The sequence below is a fragment of the Saccostrea cucullata genome, unplaced genomic scaffold (assembly GCF_032062105.1).
Source record: "Saccostrea cucullata isolate Sc308-1 unplaced genomic scaffold, CSIRO_AGI_Scuc_v1 ctg9515, whole genome shotgun sequence".
Classification (NCBI taxonomy): domain Eukaryota; kingdom Metazoa; phylum Mollusca; class Bivalvia; order Ostreida; family Ostreidae; genus Saccostrea; species Saccostrea cuccullata.
Window position 1 is genome coordinate 346 of NW_026924995.1, and position 24,828 is coordinate 25,173.

Here is a 24,828-nt window from a genome sequence, read left to right on the forward strand (position 1 = left end):
ATAGTTATAGTTTTTAAATATTTGATATGTTTAAAAGATTTTCTTCATTATAATGGTTAAAACTTTGGATAAAATGGTTTTAGAAACATTTTTTACCTCAATTATTAGTTAATATCATGGAATTTTAATGATCTGACCTAATATGAAATGACCTGACCAAATAAAAATCACTTAAAATCTTTATCTTTCTTTAAATGTTTCATACTTTATGTTATATCATAATCAATTGTATGATATATGATATTATATTAAGCATAATAATACTTAATCAATAAAACACTTCAGACATGAAAGCACACATTTATGAACTTTAATATGAACTAGTACATAAAAAAATTGCATTGACCTGACCAAGCAAACTGTCTGAATTTATATACATTTGTGAATTTTCACAAACTATAATTTAAAGAATTTAATGCTCATACAATTTTAAAATTATACTAAATCTTTTTTTTTAAGCATTTGAAAAAATATTGGCGACATTACAACAATATATTGCAATGACCTGACTGCATGGCCATGTCCAATTCTAAAGACCTGACCGACTCTACCTACTAAAGACCTGACCAACCATGTGTCTATAAGAATGACCTGACCGACCATTTCTATATACATGTACTAAAGACCTGACACTACAACTTTATTCAAATTATATCAATTTTTTTATTTTGCTTTTATGAGTGCAATAATCGAAATTATTTGGTAAAGATTCAGTATATGTATAATAATATAATTAAAGCAGCTATTTAATATTTAGATACATGTATTTTATATACTGGACTTGACTAGTAAATATTATTTTTATCTTTTTTCACATATTCCAATGTTTTAAAAATTTGGATTATTAAGATTAAATCTGTGTCATCTAAAGATATATACAACTGTAGAACTTTTGTAACCCTTATGCAGACAAACGAATTATAAACATTGATTATTTAATTTAAACATCTTACAGTAACAGGCTGTGAATATCTGTGTATTTATGGTTTTTTTTTATTTATGAAAGAAACAAAAATAAATATTATAATTTTTTTCAACATTCAGATTAAAAATGATGAAATTAAAACTGTTAAATTTTACAATTTCTATGGTAAAAGTATTTAAGAGTCAAAATCAGCAAGCATCGAGCATTTAGTTAAAAATTGTGGAAAGTGGCATAGAAACAGATTTGGTCAAAACTCATATATAAATTTTCAGAACAAAGGGTGTGATAGAAAAATGCAAGCAAAAAATAATTTTTCACATTGTTGCTATGGAAACCATGCGCCTTTCAAATAGCGTGTTTTGTACTTTGTCATGACACTTGAATTTATGGTTAAATAAAATACTTTTTTTATTACTAGTCATTAAAAAAGCTTTTTAAATTATTATTTATTTATATAAATATGCTCTATTTTAACAACTGTTGATTATTGAAATTCTCTTCACCTTTTGATAAATAAAACTAGTTTTTGGAGGTTTATTTTGCTTTAAAAAAACAGCAAATTTGAAGTACTCTTTAAGAAATCTACAACCACATTAAAGCTTATCAACATAAAATATTTATTAAACAGTATTTGTTCTAGAAGAATCAAGAAAAAAATCTGCAGGCAACTAAAGCATTTATATATGGTAACTGATTTAAATCCATAATTTTCTGTCACTTTTGCTTCAAATTACCTCCCTTTGGTAGAGCTCTCTAACATAGGAGGAGTAAACGGTAGTTTGCTTACATTGTTTTCAATTACAATGTACAGAAGACTAGCAGAAAATTACAAACTTGGAGCAGTCTGAGCCTCAGTTTTGGCGTTTTCATGAGTCTTAATTACGGTGAGTGATTGAAATTTTTACAATATACCATTACAACAGTTACTGAAGAATGTATAGCATAAATTAACCATGCAGTAAAATTTGTAACACTTGGCAAGTGTTTTTGCACATTTCAATTTAATTCTGATTGATTATATATGTTCGCATTGCTTTAGTATTTTATAACTAAAAAGAAAAGATTATGCATGGCCTGAGAAACCTGGAGGAGGGGGGTATGCCCCCCCCCTCCATAATATTGCCGATATTAATGAAATTAAATTCCCTAACTTAGATTGTTTCTGCGGGCCTTACGTGAAAAAGTTGGTCATGGTCAGTTACATAACTGCATCCCAAATTATAAAGTTTAATTTGAATTTAATTTAATTTTAATTTGTTGTATTCACGGTATGTATATAACCCAAGTCACTCACCAGCTATAATGATTATAACTTGATTGATGGTCGGGTAAATAAAAATTTTGCATATAATACAGTCATTTTACCAGTAACGAATGTTTGCCAGTATCGAATATTTTTTTTATTTAAATATTCTAGAAAAACAAAGTGAAGGGTTTTTAAAATCTTACTAGGTTAATACAATAAAAGGATGAATATTCTACCACTGTGTTGTGTTTTTGTAATATCTGCATGATTATTTCCGACAATATTTACAATTTGAACCGATGACCAAGATTTTAACACGCGCAAGTGCAAGTCTAAGAAAACGAAAGTGTGTCGAGAAATGCGTCTAAATAAAAAATTTGATATGTTGTCGATCCAGATTGTGAATGTAATAATATTTAGGATAAATACAAAAAGATAGAATATTAAATTCAACGAAAATTGACTTTTGAATGAAATTTAACATCTAAACTTACCACGTGTTGTTTTCTTAGTTACGAATCACGAATTTTGGAAGAACGAAAAATGCCGTTTTACGGGATGCAAAAACAAAGAAAGCTGACAGGAGTGAAAATACTATCAAAACTATTTATACGCAAAAATATTCCATGAAAATTATGACTCAGAGATGATTGATTTAATTATAATAACGCATGTCACTAAAAGTTTCTCATAAAATGCAACATTTTTCATATTGTTTAGTTTTAGAAAAATAATCATTTGAATCAACAAGTAATGCTTATATACTTTATGTAGAATTTTCTTGAAGGTATATTTCTACAATAAATTCGACCAACCGGTTTCATTTATTAAGTCAGCAACAATAGAGGGCACCTGATTCGATACTGAAAAATCGATTCGAAACTTGGAAAAAAGGGGGGTGTTATTTTTGACAGTTATGTCCCTGTACCGTTTATATTTTTGAAATTTTTGTACTACTTGTTTGTAGAGCTTAGAAATACAAATTAAACAACAACAAAGAAAATTTGGAAATTCAAAGATATGGGTTGTATTTAATACGTAACTAGAAACCGATTCGTTACTGGTAAAATGACTGTAGTAGATATCTTTATTTACCATTTAAGATAATACCTGCTTTTTACATGAAAAATTATGAATGTATGCAAACCAAAACTATTATGAAATATTTGTAAAATGAAATGACCTTTGTTATGGTGTCCGTAAAAAAAAAAAAAGAAAAAGGGGCAGAGAGTTAACTCTGTACTAAATATATTTTAGTTTAAGACAGGGGATTACCTTGGAAGTACTGTGATACAGACAAGTGTATTATGTAGTGGACTAGTGGTAACTGAATTGTATATATCCACAGTAAAATAATTAATTTAAAAAAAAAATAACTTTTTTGCTGACGTCATCCAGTGTTTACTTATAAAAGAAAATTCATATTCAGCTAACATTTTCTCCGGTACCACTGAACTAATTTAAGTCAACTAGGTTCAAATAATAAGCATCATTAGATTTAAAGCACGTAAATTTATGAAATGAATATCTATACTCCATTTTTTTCTTGGGGGGGGGGGGGGATTGGAAAGAAATGAGAAACATAATTTAGAGTTTTGACAAAACCTAGAACCAATTGACCTTTTTATTGCAAGTTTTTCAATTTAAAGAATATCTAAAATCAATACAGTCTCAACTTTGTGTTGTATATTTCTGTTTTTAGAATGAAATTCGGCACTTTGAAGCCAAACTCGGAAAGAAGCAGGAACAGAATTGGATGAGCTGATATAGAATTCGACAGGAAAAACATGTAAATAATACATTTAGTAAAAACGTTAATTTTTTAAAATAAAATGATAAACCATTGAGATCTCTTGGAATTTAATTGATTCCAATAAATGGTTCTAAGTTTTAAGGCAAAGCTGTATAATATTATTACATTTTAATTTTATTACTTTTTCAGATTATGGAAAGACATTATTACAGTACAGACCATTGATGCTGGAAGTGAGTGAAAAGTGTTACCGGAGACTCAGGGATCCAGAAAATAGATCCATAAATTGTACAGTGTATTCATGAAAGTGGATCAAATAAAAATGTTCAATCCAAAAGTAACATTCTTTGTTTGTCTGTTAGCATTTTTTTATTGATGTAAATCTAATATAACTATCAATTTTTAGTATGCAGATTAATAATTAGACCGCAGAAGAATCTGAAACATATCTTTATATTCTGCATTTTGAAGTATCATAATAAAAACAAGGTCAATATTAAATGATCAATCAACTAATTTCAAAACTGACAAAATGTTTTTGTGAGAAAAAAGAAAGAGGACTAATTTATATATAGTACCTCATGTACTACTGATGTTGGTGTAAGTGAAATAAAAATGATGATGATGATTAAATAGTTTAAAGTCAGACGGCACGTTCCTCAAATTTATGTTTTGTATCTCTTCGTATTTTATAAAAAAAATATTCATATTTGTCATTCTCTTCTGATTTCTACATTGTTTTCAAAATGTTTTTAAACGTAAGTACACTGTACAACAAAAATTTCGATATATGCCATTCAAAAGATTGCCCATTAGGGTTATTAATGAATATCTTTTAGGGTCAGTTCAAGTTTAGACATTCATATACATTATAGCCCTTCCAGATTTTTATTTTAGGCACCAGTAGCTACTGAGGTTTTAGCTGTCTTGCAGTATTGTTTCTTAATTAGGACAGCAGGAGAATATATCATCGGTTCAATACAAAAGGTTGCAGTCATTCGTTCTTGACAGACATGGTATCGTTTTTGAAAGTGCATGGTGTGGGGTAGGCATAAAAAAAACTGCAAGAATAAAAGTGGGGAAATTCTCCAAACTCGGGAGGGGGGGGGGGGTTAAACATCAGGTTATGTTAAGAAAAAAGTTGGGTGGGGAATGTCAACCCCCCTACCCAACCCAAACCTGATGCTACATGCCTGATTGATATGGTTTTAATTTACTTTAAAATTATGTGAGCAGTCATAGTGACTCTCTTTCATAAACTAGAATTATTGTGAGCAAGCTCATAAAATGATACCCACCCTCCTGCTATTGCATCAAATGTCTTTTTTATTACAAAAAAGGTCCAAATATTAATTCAAAACCTTTTTAAAATTTTGCTAGTGCAGATATACATACCAAAAATGACTATGACATATACTTAAGTCATAGGTAGTTAAACCGTTGTGTTGAGCACAAACTTCCATTTTCTCTTCATTCGAAGTTAAATAAGTAAATGTGCCAAACCCATATAGTACACTTTTACTGCAGTGACCTTTGAAAAAGCTATGTCCTTGAGTCAAGGTCAACATGTCCAAATGAACTTTGGTCAAGGTCATGACAAACCTACAGCTCAAAAATAATCCCCGAGATGAAACTTAAAGTCTTTTCATTAGAATGTAACAGAAAGGGCAAGAATTGAACTATTCTTCTACCAATGACCTTGAACTTGTTCAAATGACCTTGGGTCAAGTTTTTGACACATCTTTAGATCACAAGAAACCTTAATATCAAGTATGAACTTTTAGTGGCACTTCATTAAAATGTTATGGACAAATCAAAATTTTACATACATATGGATGGGTGAACAAGGTGATCCCTACCCCCCCCCTTCTTTTTTCCAAGTTTCGTTTGTGAGGAATATAAAATTCCTTTTGAAATTGAATGTGCATTTATTTTTCAACAATAAAAAAATTATGAGTATGCTTTGATCAGAACCAATAAGACCAATATAATGGACACTGTACATGTATTCAAATTACCCCCACCCCTTCAAAAAAGCTTATAAATGCCAGATTGTCACACATTTTAACCATTTGTAACTTTTTTCTACTAAATTAAGTTGCCTGCAAATTTTATTGTATAGATTTGACATATAGATAACCCCTAACAAGATCACACCATTCATTTTTCCAGCAGTGGTTGTAGCTTTTGTGTATATAGTGATAAACATATGTAATTTTTTTCAAAATTAATAAGCATTGACGCATTGTTCTTTTCCCGTTGTCAAGGCAACAATATCACTACAGAAATTTTGTTTTTCCTACTTTTGAAGAATACAGTAATTCCATCTTTTAACAAATAAAGTAACCAAAATACCTTATCTTATCACGTTCAGAAAACATATTCATAGAAAAATGTCTAAAAATCATTGATTTTCATAAGGATTTATGAACCCGTTGCTAAGGAAATGAATTTCCTTGGATACCAGTCCCTTCATACGTTAAAAAAAATTTTTAATTGTGTTTTAGCATTAAGTAGGACAAAATCTTTTATATACCAATAGCTTTTGAAAAAAATAAAATTTTGACTTTCCATTCAATGCTCGATGCTTGCTGATTTTGACTCTTAATTTAATCCTTCTTTCTTTAACAATTCTTAGGTACTTTATTTTATATTGATTTAATTTAAATATAATATTCATGCAGAAATCTTCTTTTAAAAATTGATAAAATGAAATGGATTAACTACTGTTTCCCAGTTTACATTGCTGATTCCAATGTTACTGTGATCGATGTGTCAAAAGGGGCACTGACCTATGTTGTTTGTTTAACCATTAAATATTAATATTTATTTAACTTATTTTCATATCATTATTAAGAAAATATCCTTTAAAATATGATGAATGGTCTTAAAATAGTGATTTTTGACGAATTTTATGTTGGTCAGGTCAGTCAGGTCTTTAGTATTTCCCCCATAAAAGCTGTTGTTGCCAGATTGCTTGTTTACAGACGAATTAAGATTAACGAAATTCTCATTTTAAGTTCTTTTCGAACCAATCTGTCCTTGAAAATGGGAAACTTAATATTAATGAATCAAATAAAATCATTATCCGATGTTCTTTTCAAATTACATCTATTCCGGGAACTTTCATTTTGAGTTTTATGTTGTCATCCGGATAAGTTGATACTGTTGGGTTTTTTATTTACAACAATTGTATACTTCCTGTTTTGAGTGGGATGTGTGGCAAAGTTGTAAAGATGTTTAAAAGTTTCTTTTTCTCTGTATTTGTGTGTGTCCTTTTAAATTTGACGTTATTTGTACGTACTTTAGAAATAGACCTAACGGTAGACGTAAAACCAGGCTATGAAGAGTGCTTCTTCGAGGAGATTAAGAAACCCACGAGTTTGGAAATTGAGTATCAGGTATGATACGAACCCAGTAGGCCTACATATACCCTTCTAATAAATATCTTAGATTTGTGTGAAGAATTTAAATGTGTCTGAGAAAGAAAAAAGAAAAGCGTTTTAAAGAAACGATATGATTTTGAGTGTCTAGTGATGAAAGTAATAAGAGTAAAACGAACAGGTCCAGCACAATCTCTTGATTAAGCTATACAGCTTTTAAAAGTTATATAGCTTTATTAAGGTATTCAAAATAGCTTGATAAAGCTATTTATTTGCAGTTTTTCACAAAAACGTTTTTTGCAAGAAATTAAAAAAAGTCGCAAGTATTTGACTTTTCATCAGGTCCAGTCCAAAGACTATTTCTACCTACATAGCTATTAATAGCTACCTAGGTATTTAAAGCTACCCAAAGTAGCTATTTTTACCTACTTTCTGCTTTACTTGCATTTTGTGGCCAAATGCAGGAACGGCGCAACATGGTGAGCACAAAATTTCTTGATACAGTCACACTGATGATGGATATGACAAAAATTTGGCCAAAAAATGATGACTTCGTATATTATCAATTTTGCATAGAGACTAATGTAAAATTGCCGATTCAGGAAGTAATCATGTTTTGGACAAATTTTGTCGTATTCATCAGTAGTGTGATTGTATCAAAAGATATGGTATTCACCATGTTGCGCCGTTTGGTCATTAGGCTGCAAAATGCAGAAATTATAAAAAGTAGGTAAAAATAGCTACTTTGGGTAGCTTTAAATACCTAGGTAGCTATTAATAGCTATGTAGGTAGAAATAGTCTTTGGACTGGACCTGTTCATATATGTACTATGGACTATGAAAAATACAACCTAAATCATAAAAAGTTTTCACATTGCTGCTGTTGCTTACTTTTAATCAAAATATGAATTTCCATTGTTTGAGTAACTGTCCACTTCTTTGTGTGCGGTGAGGTGGTGTGGATAAGTATGATTGCTTCTCATTGTGCTGAACTGTTACCAATCAATTATCCTACATGCATTGTATTCAAGAGATTGTGTCGGACCTGTTTAAAAAAAATTTACTAAAATTTACTGAGATGGTTTGAATGAATCATTCAGGTAATAGATGGTGGTGATTTAGATATCAACTTCATGGTGACGTCGCCTCATGGTAGAATCATGGTATCAGAGCTTCAGAAATCGGATGCAGTTCACAAGTAAGTAAAACCACTTAACAGAGTGATCAGATTGGTACTAAGGTGCTGCACTTACATGTAAATAGAGAACCTATTATGAAGGAACCCGGGTGGTTTCACCCTGATTCCCTGTTCGCTTTGAGTGGTTTGGCCCCAATTACTTGTTCGCGCTGAGTGGATTCGCCCCATTGGTTTAACCTATAATTAATGTCGGGTGGTTGTTTGATCAGTAGACTAATGATGAGCAGCTTAATAAAAATTAAATATGAAAGGCCATCCTTGTGCATTTTACATGTATCTAGGCAATATACCAACTATTTTTACAATGGCTACATGTAGCTAGCTGTATCCATTGTGCATAAACTATAACTAATTTCTAATTTTCTTATGTTAAACTAAAAAATCCAAGGGAAATAAAATGTGGATGGTGCGACCGTTAGGGCGAGCGCAGATAAGTTTATGATCCAGGTTTCATTTAAATCGGGCTCGTCAAACTGCACGTGACATTGCATCTAAGACTCTGACGTCACATGACGTCGTATGCATGTTGCTTTACCAAACCGAAGCCTAAACAGAGCTGATTGTAATAAAGAACCGTTTTATTGACTATTTTTCTGTAATAAAATCATTCAATCAAGGCAAGTTTATAATTCGTTTAACTTTTTGTTGTTATTCTAACGATAACTTTGTTTTAGCTTTTCTGCACGAATCGATACATTGCGGGTCCAAATTACTGTGCAAAAAAATTCTATCGAATGAATGTGCAGTAGTCCGAATTTTCTCTTTGCCCAGGTGTTGTCGTTAGAGCTCGCAGTGACGAGCCTCGCTTCATGACTCTTGCTGCGCTTGCTATTATATTTATTTATTTATTCAGGCCCTATTTATTTGTCTATTTTTAAAAAAAATGAATCGCTATACGTTGCATTAGATTTCATGATGAATTAATTTTTTATTCGTAAAGAATATCACTTTATATCAAATATTGAATGTTGTTTAATTATCTAAATACCACTGTGTGTAAATCTCTTAATAGGAAAACATATAAATTTATTACCTAGGCTAGCTGTAGTTAAAGGGAGCAAAACCACTCAGCATGAAACCACTCGGCGCAAACACGTAATCGGGGAGAACCCACCCGTTACCTCATGAACAAATCATTTTTTTTTATGGATCTAGGAAGAATAAATCAATATAAGCTGTTATGAGACCTGTCTTCTCTCCTTTTAAAGTACAAAAAAGGGGAAAAAAATGAAAAAGGGAATGAGAGCTGTAAATGTTAATCCCTGAAAGTTTCTGTATAAAATTGGAATGATATTGATTCTGTATAAAATTGGAATGATATTTCTGTAAGGCACAGGTGTATTAACGTGGACTATTATTCTCATTTTAATTTTCCTAATTTTTCTGCAGGCTTGATGCCACAGAGGTGGGTGTTTACAAGGTTTGCTTTGACAACTCATTCAGTCATTTTGCAAGAAAGCTGGTCTTCTTTGAAATCATGGCTGGTGATGATGATGAGGACGAAGAAGATGATCTAAAGAAAGACTGGAAGGCGGCTCAGGAGGAGCTGTCGTCTATTGTAGACATGACTCTGGAAGATTTCAAGGTATAAAAATTAACATGTTGAAAATCATATATATACTGAGTTGGACATTTCATCCCTAATTAATTCTCATTTATGTTAAGAAAAAAAAGTGTGTGTATTGATGTCTTTATTGCAAATTGTTATTAACATTCTTAATTGTGTCTGGTTTTCCTGTTTACTGGATTTTGTGAAAGAGCACCTTGTCGGGGATGTTCGCTCCCCTATGGCTTGTGATTCCACCTCCATTTTTAGAGGTCCTTGTTTGCTCTTCTCACAATTGTTTTTGTTTAATTGGACTTTTTAAAATGGTAACTGTTCCTTATCTTCAAATTTCATGTTAAGTACCAAATGCCAAAAACTAGATCTAATTCTTGAATATAATCACTTGACTGCAGATGGGGGAAACTTTGCTTGCCAAAACATTTTAAGCCTCTGTAACAGTTTCCACAACTTGATTAGAATAATTATCAGAATACTTTACTTGTCATTAAGTTAGATAACTTTAAGATAACTATTGTGTTGATTCATTAAATGCCTTGTATTGCAGAGATTGCTGGATAATGTTAACAATAATCTGGATAAAGCTCGTTCCGATCAGCAAGTCCTGAGGAACTACGAGGCTCGAGATCGCAACCAACAGGAAAACAACTTCCAGCGCGTGAACTTTTTCTCTGGAGTACAAGTGTTTATAATGTTGTCTGTAGCTTTAACCCAAGTTCTTCTCATCAGGAGTTTATTTGATGATAAAAAGAGAGTACAGATGAAAGCTAGTACCTAATGATTATTTTAACAATAGATTATTTATAAGGTTATATAGGTCTTATTGTTTGAAGTGTGGCCATTTTCAATCATTTTGAGGTTGGTTTGAGGATTTTCCATAAAACTTTTGTACACTTTCTTTATAAAAAAAATAATTTAAAACAAAACTGAAGACTAATCATAAACAAAAAATCATTCTTTTCTCTTTATGTAAACAAAGATTGAACAACTCACTACATTTCAAAAATAATTTTAGAACTAGATATCATAATATGTAATAATCAATTTCTACTAGTTGGTGAAATGAAATATTAAATGATAACAGTATCTGGGGACATGGCATTTATAGATGTGTTCAATTTATGAACAAGTTAGAAAGTGAGTCTATTATGTGTTCTGTCTTTCAACAAGTATTTGTGTGAAATATTCATATTTATATATATGAACAAATAGTGTACTAGCAAAGGTGTGAATGATAGATAGGTATAAATCACAACAGAAAGAAACAATTTACTGAAAAAAGTTTGTCAATGGGGATTTATGTGAAGAACATACACAAAGATGCTGAATGATAAAACTCATATTCATATATATTCATGTAATATATATTTTGTCTTTTAAGTTTCAGTTCAGTCATTCACTTACTGGAAATATCCACTACTTATTATGGTCATGAAAGTCCAACTATTGAGCAGCTTTTATTGGTTATATGAAATGTCTCATTAAAATTGTACATGTTCCAATGATTACATGTATTTGTTTAATGATGAGAAGAATGTGAATCTATACATCAATGTATTGTAAAGAAATTTAGTTTGTATTGCTTATCTTAGGAAAGGAAATCTTTTCATAATTTTAATGATATTTTGAAGATGAGATATTTATACAGAGAGATTTTTTTCTAACAGAGCTTTGGAACATATTTTTGATAATGGTAAATTGAATCTTTCTTTCTGTTACTAAAAATCTAGTAAATATCAAGAGTTTTCTCTCTTTATCAGTGAATACATGAACAAACTTTACGTCTGTTATTCATCACTTGATTTTGCTTTGATGTGTTAAAGGATTTTTTAAAAAAGAAACCTGCATGAAAATTTAAAACTTAGAGTAGTATAACTTCTGATGAGAAGAAAGTGGGTTACACTAACTGCATTCTCAGTATAACCTTAGGAGAAGAGAGTGTATGAAGATGTAAAGCATTTTTGAGTGCTAATATTTGTTGTTAATGACTGAACTGTTTTCTATTTACTTTTATTGAGCTTATGCTTCATGGTTGATTATACTGATTATCTTTAACACATTGTCCAGATACAATGACGTCTTGTATATTCTATTCCTTACATTTAATTATTATGACTTTGATTTTGAATCAAAAGCAATATTTTCATTGTTTTTCTCAGTATAGATATTCATAAAGAAATCCATTCATGTGTGCACAAATTTTGTATCTTATTCTTTTGTTAAGATTAACAATCCATGTGCTGTAGAAAGGTTTAACAATAGACATATATGCTTAGTTCAACCTTTTCCATTCTCAGCTTAAAACCACTGTACATTTGCTGTTTTTATATGTATACTCAAATTTATATCTGGCTCTGGGGAAAAATTTTCCCCTTATTAGTGCTAAATGTGCATGAACAAAATTTACCACATACATTGCCAATATTATCAAATGCTCGTCTTTCTAACTGTACAGAGTGGATAGTGTTTCCTTCTAAGACACTGCTTACTGGTTTCTCTAGATAAAATTTAAATTATCAGCATTTCGCAAGAGCATTACATGTATTTTTAATGAGATTGTTGTATTTCAATGATCACAACGTATTATTTTGCTGACTAAGTGATTATACAATTATATACTGGTGTATACAAAAATGTTTTAGGTATTTTGATACATGTTATGACATAAGTGCTTCTGAAAGAATGAAACCTGTATACATTTTTACAAACACTATTTAGTTTTCAATGCTTGAATGTACATTTTCTACTTTTTTATGAAGTTTGTCTTAATTAAGTAAGAATCTTGTAGTCTAATCACTATGCAATTAATTTGATCTTTCTCTGAATCAATGTATTCTGATTCTAAGGTATGAGTATTTGAGACTTTGTGATCAATTTTTTTTCTTAATTAATGGTTTTGGTTTTGAGAGAGATAGTTTCTGTTCTTTGTAATTATGCACGGTTTTTGAAGAATTCATGTGTAAATGATGTTACATGCAAGCATGTTTATGATTTTTTTTACAATCAAAAAATAAATTTTAAAAACGAAGTATTGCTTTGAGTTCAAATGAATATACATGTAGTGTTATATCAGGTTAATAACAAAACCAAATGTATAAATGTATAAATCAGAGAGAGAAGAAGAGCTATAAGAGCTGCAAATATGTTGCATTCTCAATTTTTTTTTTTTTTTTGCAAGGGGGGGGCAACATTACTGCAGCTAAGAACAACTAAGCTGCAGCTAAGAACAAGTTAATGAAGCAAGAATATCAACGGTCTTTGAACTCATCATTTCGTAAGTTCTATGGTCAATATAATGAATTTGTCAGCAAATACAAATGCTGACTGACTTTTTCATACTGATTGCTAGGCTATCATTATTTACACACAGAGTTGTACACGGATTTTTTTTCCTTTTTTTCCCGATCATGAGGAGGAGCACACGGTGATTGTGACCGGTCGGCAGGGGATGCTCATTCCTTCATGCGTGGATCCTGATCCCACCTCTCATGCTTTGGTTGTCTGTGGTTAATGAACTTTTGAGCTCGAATACTGTTAGTTATCTCCACATATTTCATCCTCATCTTTTTATTAATTAAAAAAATTGCCGATAATTCAATTTATAACGAACCTTTTTTCACAAAATTTAATATATAACTATAAGACAGTATGGTCTTGCAGTATAGATAAATTGGGAAATAATTTACCTTCGTATTTAGAAAATATAGCAGTGCAAACTGCACTATTATATACAGTTTACTGTTTAGCAATGTTATAGTTTTATCTGTTGTTTTCGATAAATTTATCAAAGAAAGTATTAAAGAGATTGTATTACTCATCCCACACTATAAGTGAAAAACAATTTTATAATTGTCCGATTGTAATCTTGATGCGCTTTTCATAAACTTATGTAGAAAATAGAAATTGCACAATCGAGTTTTAATATTCGATATCAAATAAAACTAAATGTAAAACATTTATCAAATAAATCTAAGATAGTGTAGACAGGGACCTCCTCTTTAAAAATCTTTAATATAGAGTCAGTGTTTTTCATTAAGATCTAGCAGAAGCCCTCCTGCTTCTGCAATGACTGATGCGTTTAGTTGGTATATGGTGTAACGAAACCAAGTAAGTGTCCAGTTTTCTATTTTAAGATCGTGCAAAACCTTTGAACAACTAGTCTGGAATTAATTTTGAATATTTCAAACATTTTCATTGTTTATTACACTGCGTCATTAAGAAAGTTAGCAATATTCCATTTCCCGAGATCGGGAGGGGGGGGGGGTCGTAACATAAAGGCTACTTAAGTCTAAGACCGTGCTTTAGTAGGACTTACGTACAGTCTAAAACTTAAGACCGTAACTAGAAGCGTACTAAGATTTCGCAATCTTAGCAAAACTTAGGCGGCCGGTAGAGGTGACTTAAGTATATCTTAACTTTCTTGTACATATATTTAGACTTATTTAATGTTGACTTTTGATGTTAAAACATTCCTCTATTCATATTATGCATTAAAGGAAATAATTATCTCTATTTGACGCTGATTTAAGAACTTTATTTTTTCGTTGGGGGGGGGGGGGGCTGATCAGTTATTCCAATATCACTTCCAGCACAGCATACATGTACATGTAAATACGAAATTTAACTTTAGGGATACGTCTGAAATTAGTGGGACCCCGGTTATAGAAATAAATTGAACACAGTTATAAACCATGGATCGGTATGTTCACTGCGAAATTATGAGTTGAAATAATTTGTTAAAAACAGAAAAGAAAGAGGATGATGACTAAAGCAGTAATAAAAAAGTATCTGTAAAGTACGTAGAATAAATGTAGAATGCAACAAAGGCGGATTTAGGCAGGGTTCACTACAACCCTACAGAGAGAGAGAGAGAGAGAGAGAGAGAGAGAGAGAGAGAGAGAGAGAGAGAGAGAGAGAGAGAGAGAGAGAGAGAATTGCTGATAAGTGGAGACATACGAAAAAAATATCCGATTTTTTTTTTGTTTCTTTGATTAAATTGCAAATGAGTATATCATAACACTTCTGCAGTTTTTGCTTCTGACATGCATGGCCTGATCGCGGGCCGGGGATTCAAAATGTATTTTTCTTTTTTAGAGTTTCAATTTCAAGTGGATAGGCGGTCGATTATCTTTTTTGTCTGCGATAATAACAGAGTAAGTGAACATTTTTCAAAACAAAAGGGTTACAATACATAAACTGAAAACATCTAAGGTGATAAAACAATTGTCGTGAACATTTACAATGAACCACAAATCGCCACTTTCTGACCGTGCGGTATTTGTTTTCAAACATTCCGTATAATTTATAACATAATTATAATTTTAATAGGAAATCTAATCTAACACAACTTAAACCGATAGGTGAGGACGTCAACTTTAATATGTAATTAATTAAAACCCTAATTGAATCACTTTTAGCAATATATCTATATAAAATCAAAAACCATAGGTTGCCTAATATGAAATATTTTTAACATAAGTTTGACTTCGCTAAGACAGGTCCTAAGTTTATGTCTAAACCGTACTTACGACCCTACTTAAGTCAAAAACTTAGCAAGCTTTATGTTACGAGCCCCTGGTGAACTTAAAAACAATCAAAATTTAGATTTTTATCATTTTGAGATTTATTTAATGATTGCAATGTACAGGACATTTACATTTAAACATATGATTTTTTTCATTACTATATTTTTTAAAAAAAATTATATTTGTTTGAAATTTTGACATAAGCCTGTTCTCAATTTACGGTCTTGGGCCAGTCCTGGTGATGGAAAATGAAATCTTGCTAATTTTTTGAGTGATATAGCTTTGAAATGATTTATTACGTCCATCTACGTAAAAGTGAAAGCTAGAGAATAACTGATAATCGTGAATTAGTTTTCGAAATAAGGGTAAGCTTATTTGACTTAAGTACAACTAAAAGACCATATAAAACTCTTTTTAGGGTTTACGGATAATTGAAAATTAGTTTCCGAAGAAGTCTAGGATAAGGTTATTTGGCTTATGAAATATACGGAGATAACGAACAGTATTCAATATCAGAAGCCCATCAAACAATACCAAGCAGGAGCAAAGCAAACAAAGACCTCTTAACATGAGAGATGGGATCAGGTGCCATGGAGAAGTGAGCTCCTATACCGACTGGTCACACGCGCTGTGTGCTCCTTGTCTTGATCGGGGTATGACGGAAAAATCCGCCGGCAATACAATAGGGAAATAATGGCCTAACGATTATTATAAACAAAGCTCATTCAGCATTTGACTTAAATGATATATTGTGTTTGCTGTAAAAAAGTCTTTGTATTGGCCATATAACCAATGACATGATATGACCTTGAACGAGACTGCTGATATTCATGTTTCATCAACTTGTTATAACTTACCTCTTTTAGAAAGTGTTCGAATTCGAGGAAATTCATTACATCTAACGATTTGATTTAATATTGGAAAAAAAGCAGCGGGTGATTCAACTAGTTTTATCACTTTTCAGCAAAAATACTAAACCCATTTGCAAATCTAAGAAATATCCGCCCATGATGCAATTATGTATTCCAAAACAATTTTTAAAAATAATTACTAGAATATAGACTATCAAAATGAGCTAAATTGATAATAATCAAACTACTTAAGTAAGCCCGTATCCTAATGTTTTACAAAAATATCAACTGCTGTTGGAAAGAAATTTTACATCAGACTTGAATTCAGCATTCAAAATTAAAATTTAAAATTGCGAATTTTTTCAAAAGTCATTAACATCATGACCCTGGTGGACACGATATTACAGATGATACAAATATAGTTAATAGTGAGGACCTTAGATCACTTATCTTAAAATGTTCTAAATAAAGGGAACCCGATTCTTCAACTGGCGTCGAAATGTCATAAATATTATGGATTTTGTTGAATATTACGCCTGACGATTGGCCAGATATGAAAAAGAAGTTGACACGTTGTCAGAATGGATTAAATGTATCAGGTCCATGTTGAAATCGCGTATCAAAAGATTGAGGGGCAAAATGAAAACCATTTATACTTCTGCATGTATTCAATGATCCAGAAGAGAAAAAAGAATTAGATAGATTACATGATCAGTATGTACTGGTCCCTGCTGACAAAGCAGGTAACAACATTATCTTCGTTTGTAAGGCTCACTAAATAAATTGTATATTAGAAGAACTTGGATTTAATTCTACAAGTGATAATCCAACTTATACTCATAGTTCCCTTCCTAAGGAAGAAATTTTTCAAAATTATGTCTATTTTTTAAATATATCCCAGGAATCAAAATGAATTTGAACTACCATCTATATATTGGATTCCAAAACTTCATAAAAATGCTTACTAAGAAAGACACATAACGGGTTCCAGAAAATGCTCAACCAAGCCTCTTTCTTTACTCCTCATATTTACAGTAGTGAAGGAGAAACTTCAGGAGTACTGTGCAACAATGTATTCAAGAAATGATGTAGATCAGATGTGGATACTTAAAAATTCTAAGGAACTTTTGTTTGTACAATTTGAAATCACAAGATTTTATCAAAATCTTAAAAACTAACGACTATTCAATTTATACACAACTATTACCCAAGAAAAATTAATGTCAATCCTCTTTGACATCATTAACAGCTGCCTTTTTAATAAAAATGGAACTCGTAAATTTACTTACCTTGTCAATGGTCATTTGCAAAATTATTTTGTTAAAAAACATTCTGATTGTACAAGTTGTCTGAAGTTGACATCAAAAAGATGCTTGAGTTTCTGATTGAAAATATCTATGTGGTTTTTTGGAGACCAGGTCTTCTAATGATAAATAGGAATTTCCATGGGTACCTATTGCGCCCTGTTATTAGCAGACTTATTTTTGTATTCATACGTCAAAAATCTTATACGTGAAAAGAAGAAAACACTTGCCGTGGCCTTCAGCTCGACATTCAGATATATCGACGACGTACTTGTATTGTCAATTAACAATGTTAATTTCCATTCTTATGTCAATACGATATATCCTGGTGAGCTTTAGATAAAAGCTATAACAGAGTCTTACAAATCTATTTCATATCTTGATATTTTACTTGAAAAATATGTTAATGGTAATCTTACAATGAAGCTCTATGATAAACGTGATTACTTTAAATTTACAATCGTCAACTTCACTTACTTATGCAGCAATATACCGTCATCACCTGCATACGGAGTTTATATATATCTCAGTTGATTCAATATGCAATAATCAGCTAATACTTCATAAGCGCATATTCTATGTATGAACAATTTCCAAAACGAGGTAAGTTATTGACAAACAAGTTGATGAAATAAGGATATCTAGAGTCTCGTTTAAAGTCATCATTTCGTAAGTTCTATGGTCGATACAATGACCTTGACAGCAAATACAATATATCATTGAGTCAAACGCTGACTGAGGTTTTTCATACTTATTGTTAGTCTATTATTTATACTCTGATGCTTTGGAAGTCCCTGTTTGCTCTGCTCCTACTTTGTATTGTTTTATGAACTTTTGATCTTGAATACTGTTAGTTACCTCCATATGTTTCATACATTTGTTTTCAAATGGTTGATTTAATTTTACATATGTTAACGGAACTTAACCCTGATACATTTGACCTGGTTTCGATTGATATTGTTTACAGATTTTTTGAGAATGAATAGTATTCGTTTTTCTTGAATTGTTTACCCAGCAATTCATTACTTTTGGACATCACCCGAGAATTATAGTCTCTTTCATGAAGAGAGTGTTACTTATTGGGTTATATGTTGCATTGATTATTCTTAACGTAGCAAATAGATTTAATTACTTTCCCTAAGATTTAAATATAACACTTCAACTGGGTTAAACACGACACGTGGTAGCCGGCTAGATTTCTATGTCCCACAGGTGAGATTCATAATTGTGAAAAAAGTGGAAGATTACTGTGGGGTGCTTATGCATGAAGTGATAAAAAAGTGTATTAGATAAGTATTTCATTTAATTGCAAAAATGGCATTTAGACTTTCTCCAACACAGAGGCTGGTTTTGTAACATAGGCATTATCAATTACCATTTTATGATCCCATATTATGTATTTTCACTATATGTTGAATCTTTATATATCCTAGTGAACTTGACATTAATATTTTCAAAAATTGTTAATATATTTCATAATTGGATATTTTAATGAAAAATTCTATGACGTTAAAGGCCATAACTAAACTGTTAAAAAAATAAAACAATATGTTTCAATGTAATTTAATATACACTGAATGTTTTCTATTGAAAAGATGACCATTCAAAGAAGAATCAACAGGATCAGTTTTTTACAAATTTTAATTTCCCTTATCAAATTTTTAACTTTTCCCTTCAAAATATTTATGTTCAAATAAGAAAAAAAATGGATGATCAGGCGTGTAAAAATGTTCGCTGCCAGCAGACAACTTTATTCAGTAAGATTTTAAAACAAGGATTATTAACACGGGTTTTTGTCATCTTGCTAGAGATGGTTCTTTCTCAGAGACCTTGTTGGGACAGCAAAATTTGTTTTATCGTTTGAGAACAAGAACGGTAACACCCAGCTAAACTCATCGCCCCAATTTAAAATGTCTTATTCGACAGAAAAATTATACATTGCTTAGAGAAAAAGACAAAATGGATCTTGAAGTTTAGTTTCCTGATGTGAAAAACACAATCTCAAATAATGTCAGTATCAAATGATAACAAGACTGGAATATGTGTGTCCCATCTCTGTATTTCAAAGTTTAACACACTAAAATAAATACATAATCTTCTGAAACTTATTCATCGTATGTTGAATGCTTAAGTGATTAGTAAAATACAGAAGTCAATCTTTGTGCATTGTTGTAAATTAATATAAAATCACTCAATTATATATACGGAAACAAAAAATAATGATATTCACGTACAATGTTGAACTTATTTGATTAACTTTTATGAAGTGTAAAATCTGTGTTATATATAATTTGTAAATTTTGAATCTTTTGATTCATTCAATTGCACAAAAGTGAAGAATTATTGTTCCTTGTAAAACTGTGTGTGAAATTATTAGTAAATTCTTGGTCACCAAAATAAAGTTTTCGTTTTTTAAATAAATTTATCTGTTTTACACAAAAAAAGTTTTGTCATGTCATAATGTAATTTGACACTATTCAAAAGGGAATCGAAATGGTTTATTGAATGATTTTTTTCTTGTATCTTTAATAAATCTTGAAAGAGCTCGGTTCACTTCATGCATAAAATGGCCCTGAAGATATACCAATTAATTGATTAATACTTGATTTTCCATTTGAAGCATTAAAATAAAATAGAGACTTAGTGCTTTCATTTCCTATTAAAAATTGTCTACTAAAAGTCAATGTCTTGGAGAATTGGCTTTAGGAAATTGCAATGTTCTTGAACTTTAAGGTAAACAGGAATAATTGAGTACTTTCAGTGAAGAAAAATAACATCAGCGCACTCTCTGATCCAAAAAATAAAACATTTCTTTAATACCCAGAAACAGTTCTATTATTTAGTAGTTGCGACATTTAGATCAGAAGTTGCGCTCTTTATTACATTTTTACCAGTGAAATACTGTAATTTATTCATTGAATAAAAATGATATCCTGTCACGGTGTGAAACGTATATATTCTGGTAAATGTTATACTCGTAATTGACCTTGATAAAAACTTGCTGATGCGATCTATACCTCTGTAAACGATTACATTCTATCGTACATTATTTTTTTTTTCTTTACCGAGATAAAAATGTCAAGGTTGTTCACGGTAAAAATGTGGGGAATACCTTATTCTTCAAAAGTTTTCATCTTACTTCTACAGATTTTTTGTTAAAAAAATCTTTCCAAGGTCAAGGTCAAAAGCACGTGTTATCCTTTTGTTTTTTTCAAAAGGTGTGTAAAAATGCTGTTGTCTGATTGGATCAAAAATAATTACGTGTACTTGATGTACATTTATGGCCAAGGTTAAAGTTTTTCATAAGTACAAAATTCGCCAAGGTCAAAATGTCAAGGTTTTTGATATCCAATGAAAGGCCTTGCCACATAAAATACATATGAAAAGTATGAAGCTCTTGCCCTAACCATTCAAAAGATGGCCAAGGTTGAAATTTGCCTTCTTTAGCAAAGAAAATCATTTTAAATCATTATAATGATAAAGCGTCAAATGTTCTTGATAACATCTGAAAGGTCTTGTCACAAGGATTCACAAGGATTAAATTTCTTAAATGCAAATTAATATAGTCCTAGCCCTAACCCTTAAAAAATATGGTCAAGGTTTTGGAAATACAATTTGAAATATGAAAGTAGGCCAAGGTAAAGTTTTTCAAGATCAAAGGGTCAAGGTCAATTCATTGGTATCCAATGAAAGGTCTTTTTACAAAAAATAAAATATGAAAGCCCTATCCTTTACCGTTCAGAAGTTATGGCCGAGTTTAAAGTTTTTTTTTACAAGTACAGAAATCTCCAAGGTCAAGGTGAAAAGATCAAAGTTGTTGGTATCCAATGAAAGGTCTTTCAACAAAAAATACATATGTGAAGAATAAATATCCTGGTATTCACTGTTCAAAAGATATGGCCAAAGTAAAAGTTTGGAATTTTTGTATAAAAGTGGGTCAAACTCCAAGGTCAAGGTCAAAAGGTCAAATTTGGTGTTACCCAAAGAAAGGTCTTGTCACAAGGAATACAAATGTGAATACAAGTTGATGAAACAAGACTATCGAAGTTATTGACAAACAAGTTGTTGAAACAAGAATATCAGTAGTCTCGTTTGAAGTCATAATTTTGTAAGTTCTGTGGGCGATACAATGACCTTGTCAACAAAAACAATTTATCATTGAGTCAAATGCTAATAGGTAATTTTCATAGTAATTGTTAGTCCATTATTTATACGTAGAATTGTCGACGGATTTCAGTTATATCCCAATCATGACAAGGAGCACAAAGTGGGTGTGACCGGTAGGCAGGGGATGCTCACTCCTCCACGGCGTCTGATCCCACATATGATTTTAAAAGGTCCGTGTTTGCTCTGTTCCCAAATTTGTTTTTTGTTTATGGACTTTTGTGTTTGAATACTATTTGTTATCTCCATATCTTTCATTCATTTTATTTTTCTATTTTTTTTACAGACGTATTTTTAGATATTATGTTGAAATGTTAATGTTTATTTCATATTCAAGAATTAATTTTAGTTTTACTTTTTATGCCCCTATAATTGAAAATTCGTAGGTAATATGGTCTTTGCAGTGTCTGTCTGTCTATCTGTCTTGGGTCTGTTTATTCATAAAATATTAACTATGACTTTAATTTTTGATCGGTTAAAACTATGGATTTCATATCCCTGTGACGAAATTTTTCTCAGGGTATACTAGCATATTTAACCCTTGACAATGGTGTTTGACCCGCTTGCAAAAAATTATCAAACTTCTTTCTTCCACGGCTTTCGATTGGTTGTAGCTATTTGCTTTACTTGTATTTCGAAACTGATTGTTCTGTTAAGACCACTGTTCTTTGGGATTCAAGATATTTGAACCTGGGGTTTGACCCACTTTTAAAAATTATTAACACTGACCATAACTATTGAATATTTGACAAAGGGCCGTAATAATTCACAGTTGTATTTCTTGTAACAACCTTTGTCAGGATAGCAGAAATTTTGTCCTTTTATCGGTGATATTGGAGTTTTATCAATTATTGGAAAACTTAAACCAAATTGGACAAGACTTGATCATTCTTTGTGACAAGACTTTTCTTCGGAAACCAGAACTTGAACTTGGAAATGGATCTTCTTTTGTCAGACTCCAACCTTTGCCACAAATTTCGAACAATTATTGACAGGGTTTTAATACTTGGTACTTCACATATGTATTTCTTAATCTTATTATCATGCCTCCCATTTGGTACCTTATTTACTCTTCGATATTGACATATGACTTTGATCCAATTTTGGAATAAAAACCTTGGCCATAACTTTTAGATAGATTTTTATCTTATTTCACATGTATACATGGTTTTTATCAAGACGAGTCCTTTCTTTCTGTTTCTTCATTTTTGATCTCTTGACCTTATCCTTGGAGTTTGACAGGCAAATAAGGAACTTTAACCATAAGCTGATATACGGGGCATTCTTGTTTTACAAACAAATCTTCTTTCAGATAAGCAAGCGAGAGCTTTAATTCGGGTTGCCATGAACAGATGGGAAAAAGATACATGTATTAGATTTGTTCCAATTTCTGAATCTGAGAAAAAACCGGCATTTTACATCAAATTCTACAACTCCACTACGTATGTACATGTAGCTAGCATATCCTACTGATTTAGATTATCAAGCGTTCATGAACCACGACTGATTAAAATTAAAACTTACTTAATTTTATAAAAATATATTCATCCCATGAAAGTGTTACCTCGGTTTTCGGTGATCTTTATTTACTTGTACTATGAAAGACAAGAGTCAATTAGTTTTGGATGCCTTTGAAAATGTCCATAGATCCAAACTAATTTCAACAGATTATATTTTTGTCAAGCAAAATTAGTCCATAGAAAAATATTAATTCTACAACACAAAGATACTTAATTCAGCTTACTTTAATATGCATATGATTTCCCCCTTTTACATGGTTTAGTCATGAGGCAAGCAGATAATTCTACTAATCAAAACTGTTAACGAATAGCTGTTGCATTGCCATTTGATCTTTTCACATAATTATTATCATGCAAATATAATTACACGTAGTTAATTAGACCTGCATGTTTCCAAAGTTGTTTTTCAGATATCGGTAGAAGTGAAAAACAACATCCTCAGTTACTGGGGCTCAGTAAAGGTTGTATGTCTGTGAGTATTGAGTAACCCTTTGTAATTCTATTTATAGAACCGTCATATGAAGTGGTTTCCTGTGCTACTGACCATTTTATAATTCCCTATATTGTTTTGGATTCTAGATTCCTGTTATTCTACATGAACTTGGCCACGCTCTTGGAATGATTCACCCTATGTCACGTAATGACCGAGACTCTTACATTGACGTCAGAACTCAAAACGTTAAAACTGGCGCCGATCGAAATTTCATGATCATGAGAGAGAGAGGATATATGTATTTTACATTAAACGTGCCATATGACTACAAAAGCATTATGCAATACAGTCCCACGGTAAATATTTTTACTACATTCTTTAAACAGTACAGTGAGTAAGATTTATGCTAAACATCACTATATGCTGTAGAAAATATTTGCAGATATGGTCCTGGAATGGAAACCCTACCATGGTTACACTGAAACCGGAATACCAGTCCATATTAGGGAATGCTGATGACGTCAGTTTCTATGACAAGTTATATATCCATAGACGTTATCTTTGTGGCTGTAGGTAGTCAATAAAACCTAGATTGGCTAGAACATAGAAGAACCAATAATAATTACAGAGTTTACATCTTTTTGTGAAGATATTTTGATACATGGCGTTTTTTCTTCCAGGGGTTTGTACCGGGTACTGTGAGAACGGTGGGATAGTCGGAGGGAAGTCTTGTAAATGTATCTGTCCTGATGGTTATCATGGTAGTTACTGCGAGAAACGCCTACCGGGAGAAATAAAAGTGAGATTTTACATACCTTATATCTAATACTATACATATTTTTCAATTGAGATATTAGAATTTTTATTTTCGCATATGTGTATGCTCTGAGGGGTTGAATTAAAACAAATTATCAAAATTCACGTTAAAATTTAAATTGGAGATGTGAACTGGATGGATTTTA

At 31.3% G+C, this 24,828-nt stretch overlaps 1 protein-coding gene across 1 annotated transcript; it reads left to right on the forward strand.

The window, feature by feature from the left end:
* Positions 1-7,142: 7,142 nt before the first annotated feature.
* LOC134267774 (zinc metalloproteinase dpy-31-like) lies at positions 7,143-24,665 on the forward strand (the record flags this gene model as incomplete). The annotated part of the gene is made up of 9 exons (XM_062749982.1): positions 7,143-7,325; positions 8,408-8,505; positions 9,895-10,090; positions 10,617-10,842; positions 23,226-23,355; positions 23,833-23,905; positions 24,013-24,222; positions 24,309-24,435; positions 24,547-24,665. Coding segments are annotated over exons 1-9 (1,344 nt in total), but the record flags the coding sequence as incomplete, so codon positions are not given.
* Positions 24,666-24,828: the final 163 nt, after the last annotated feature.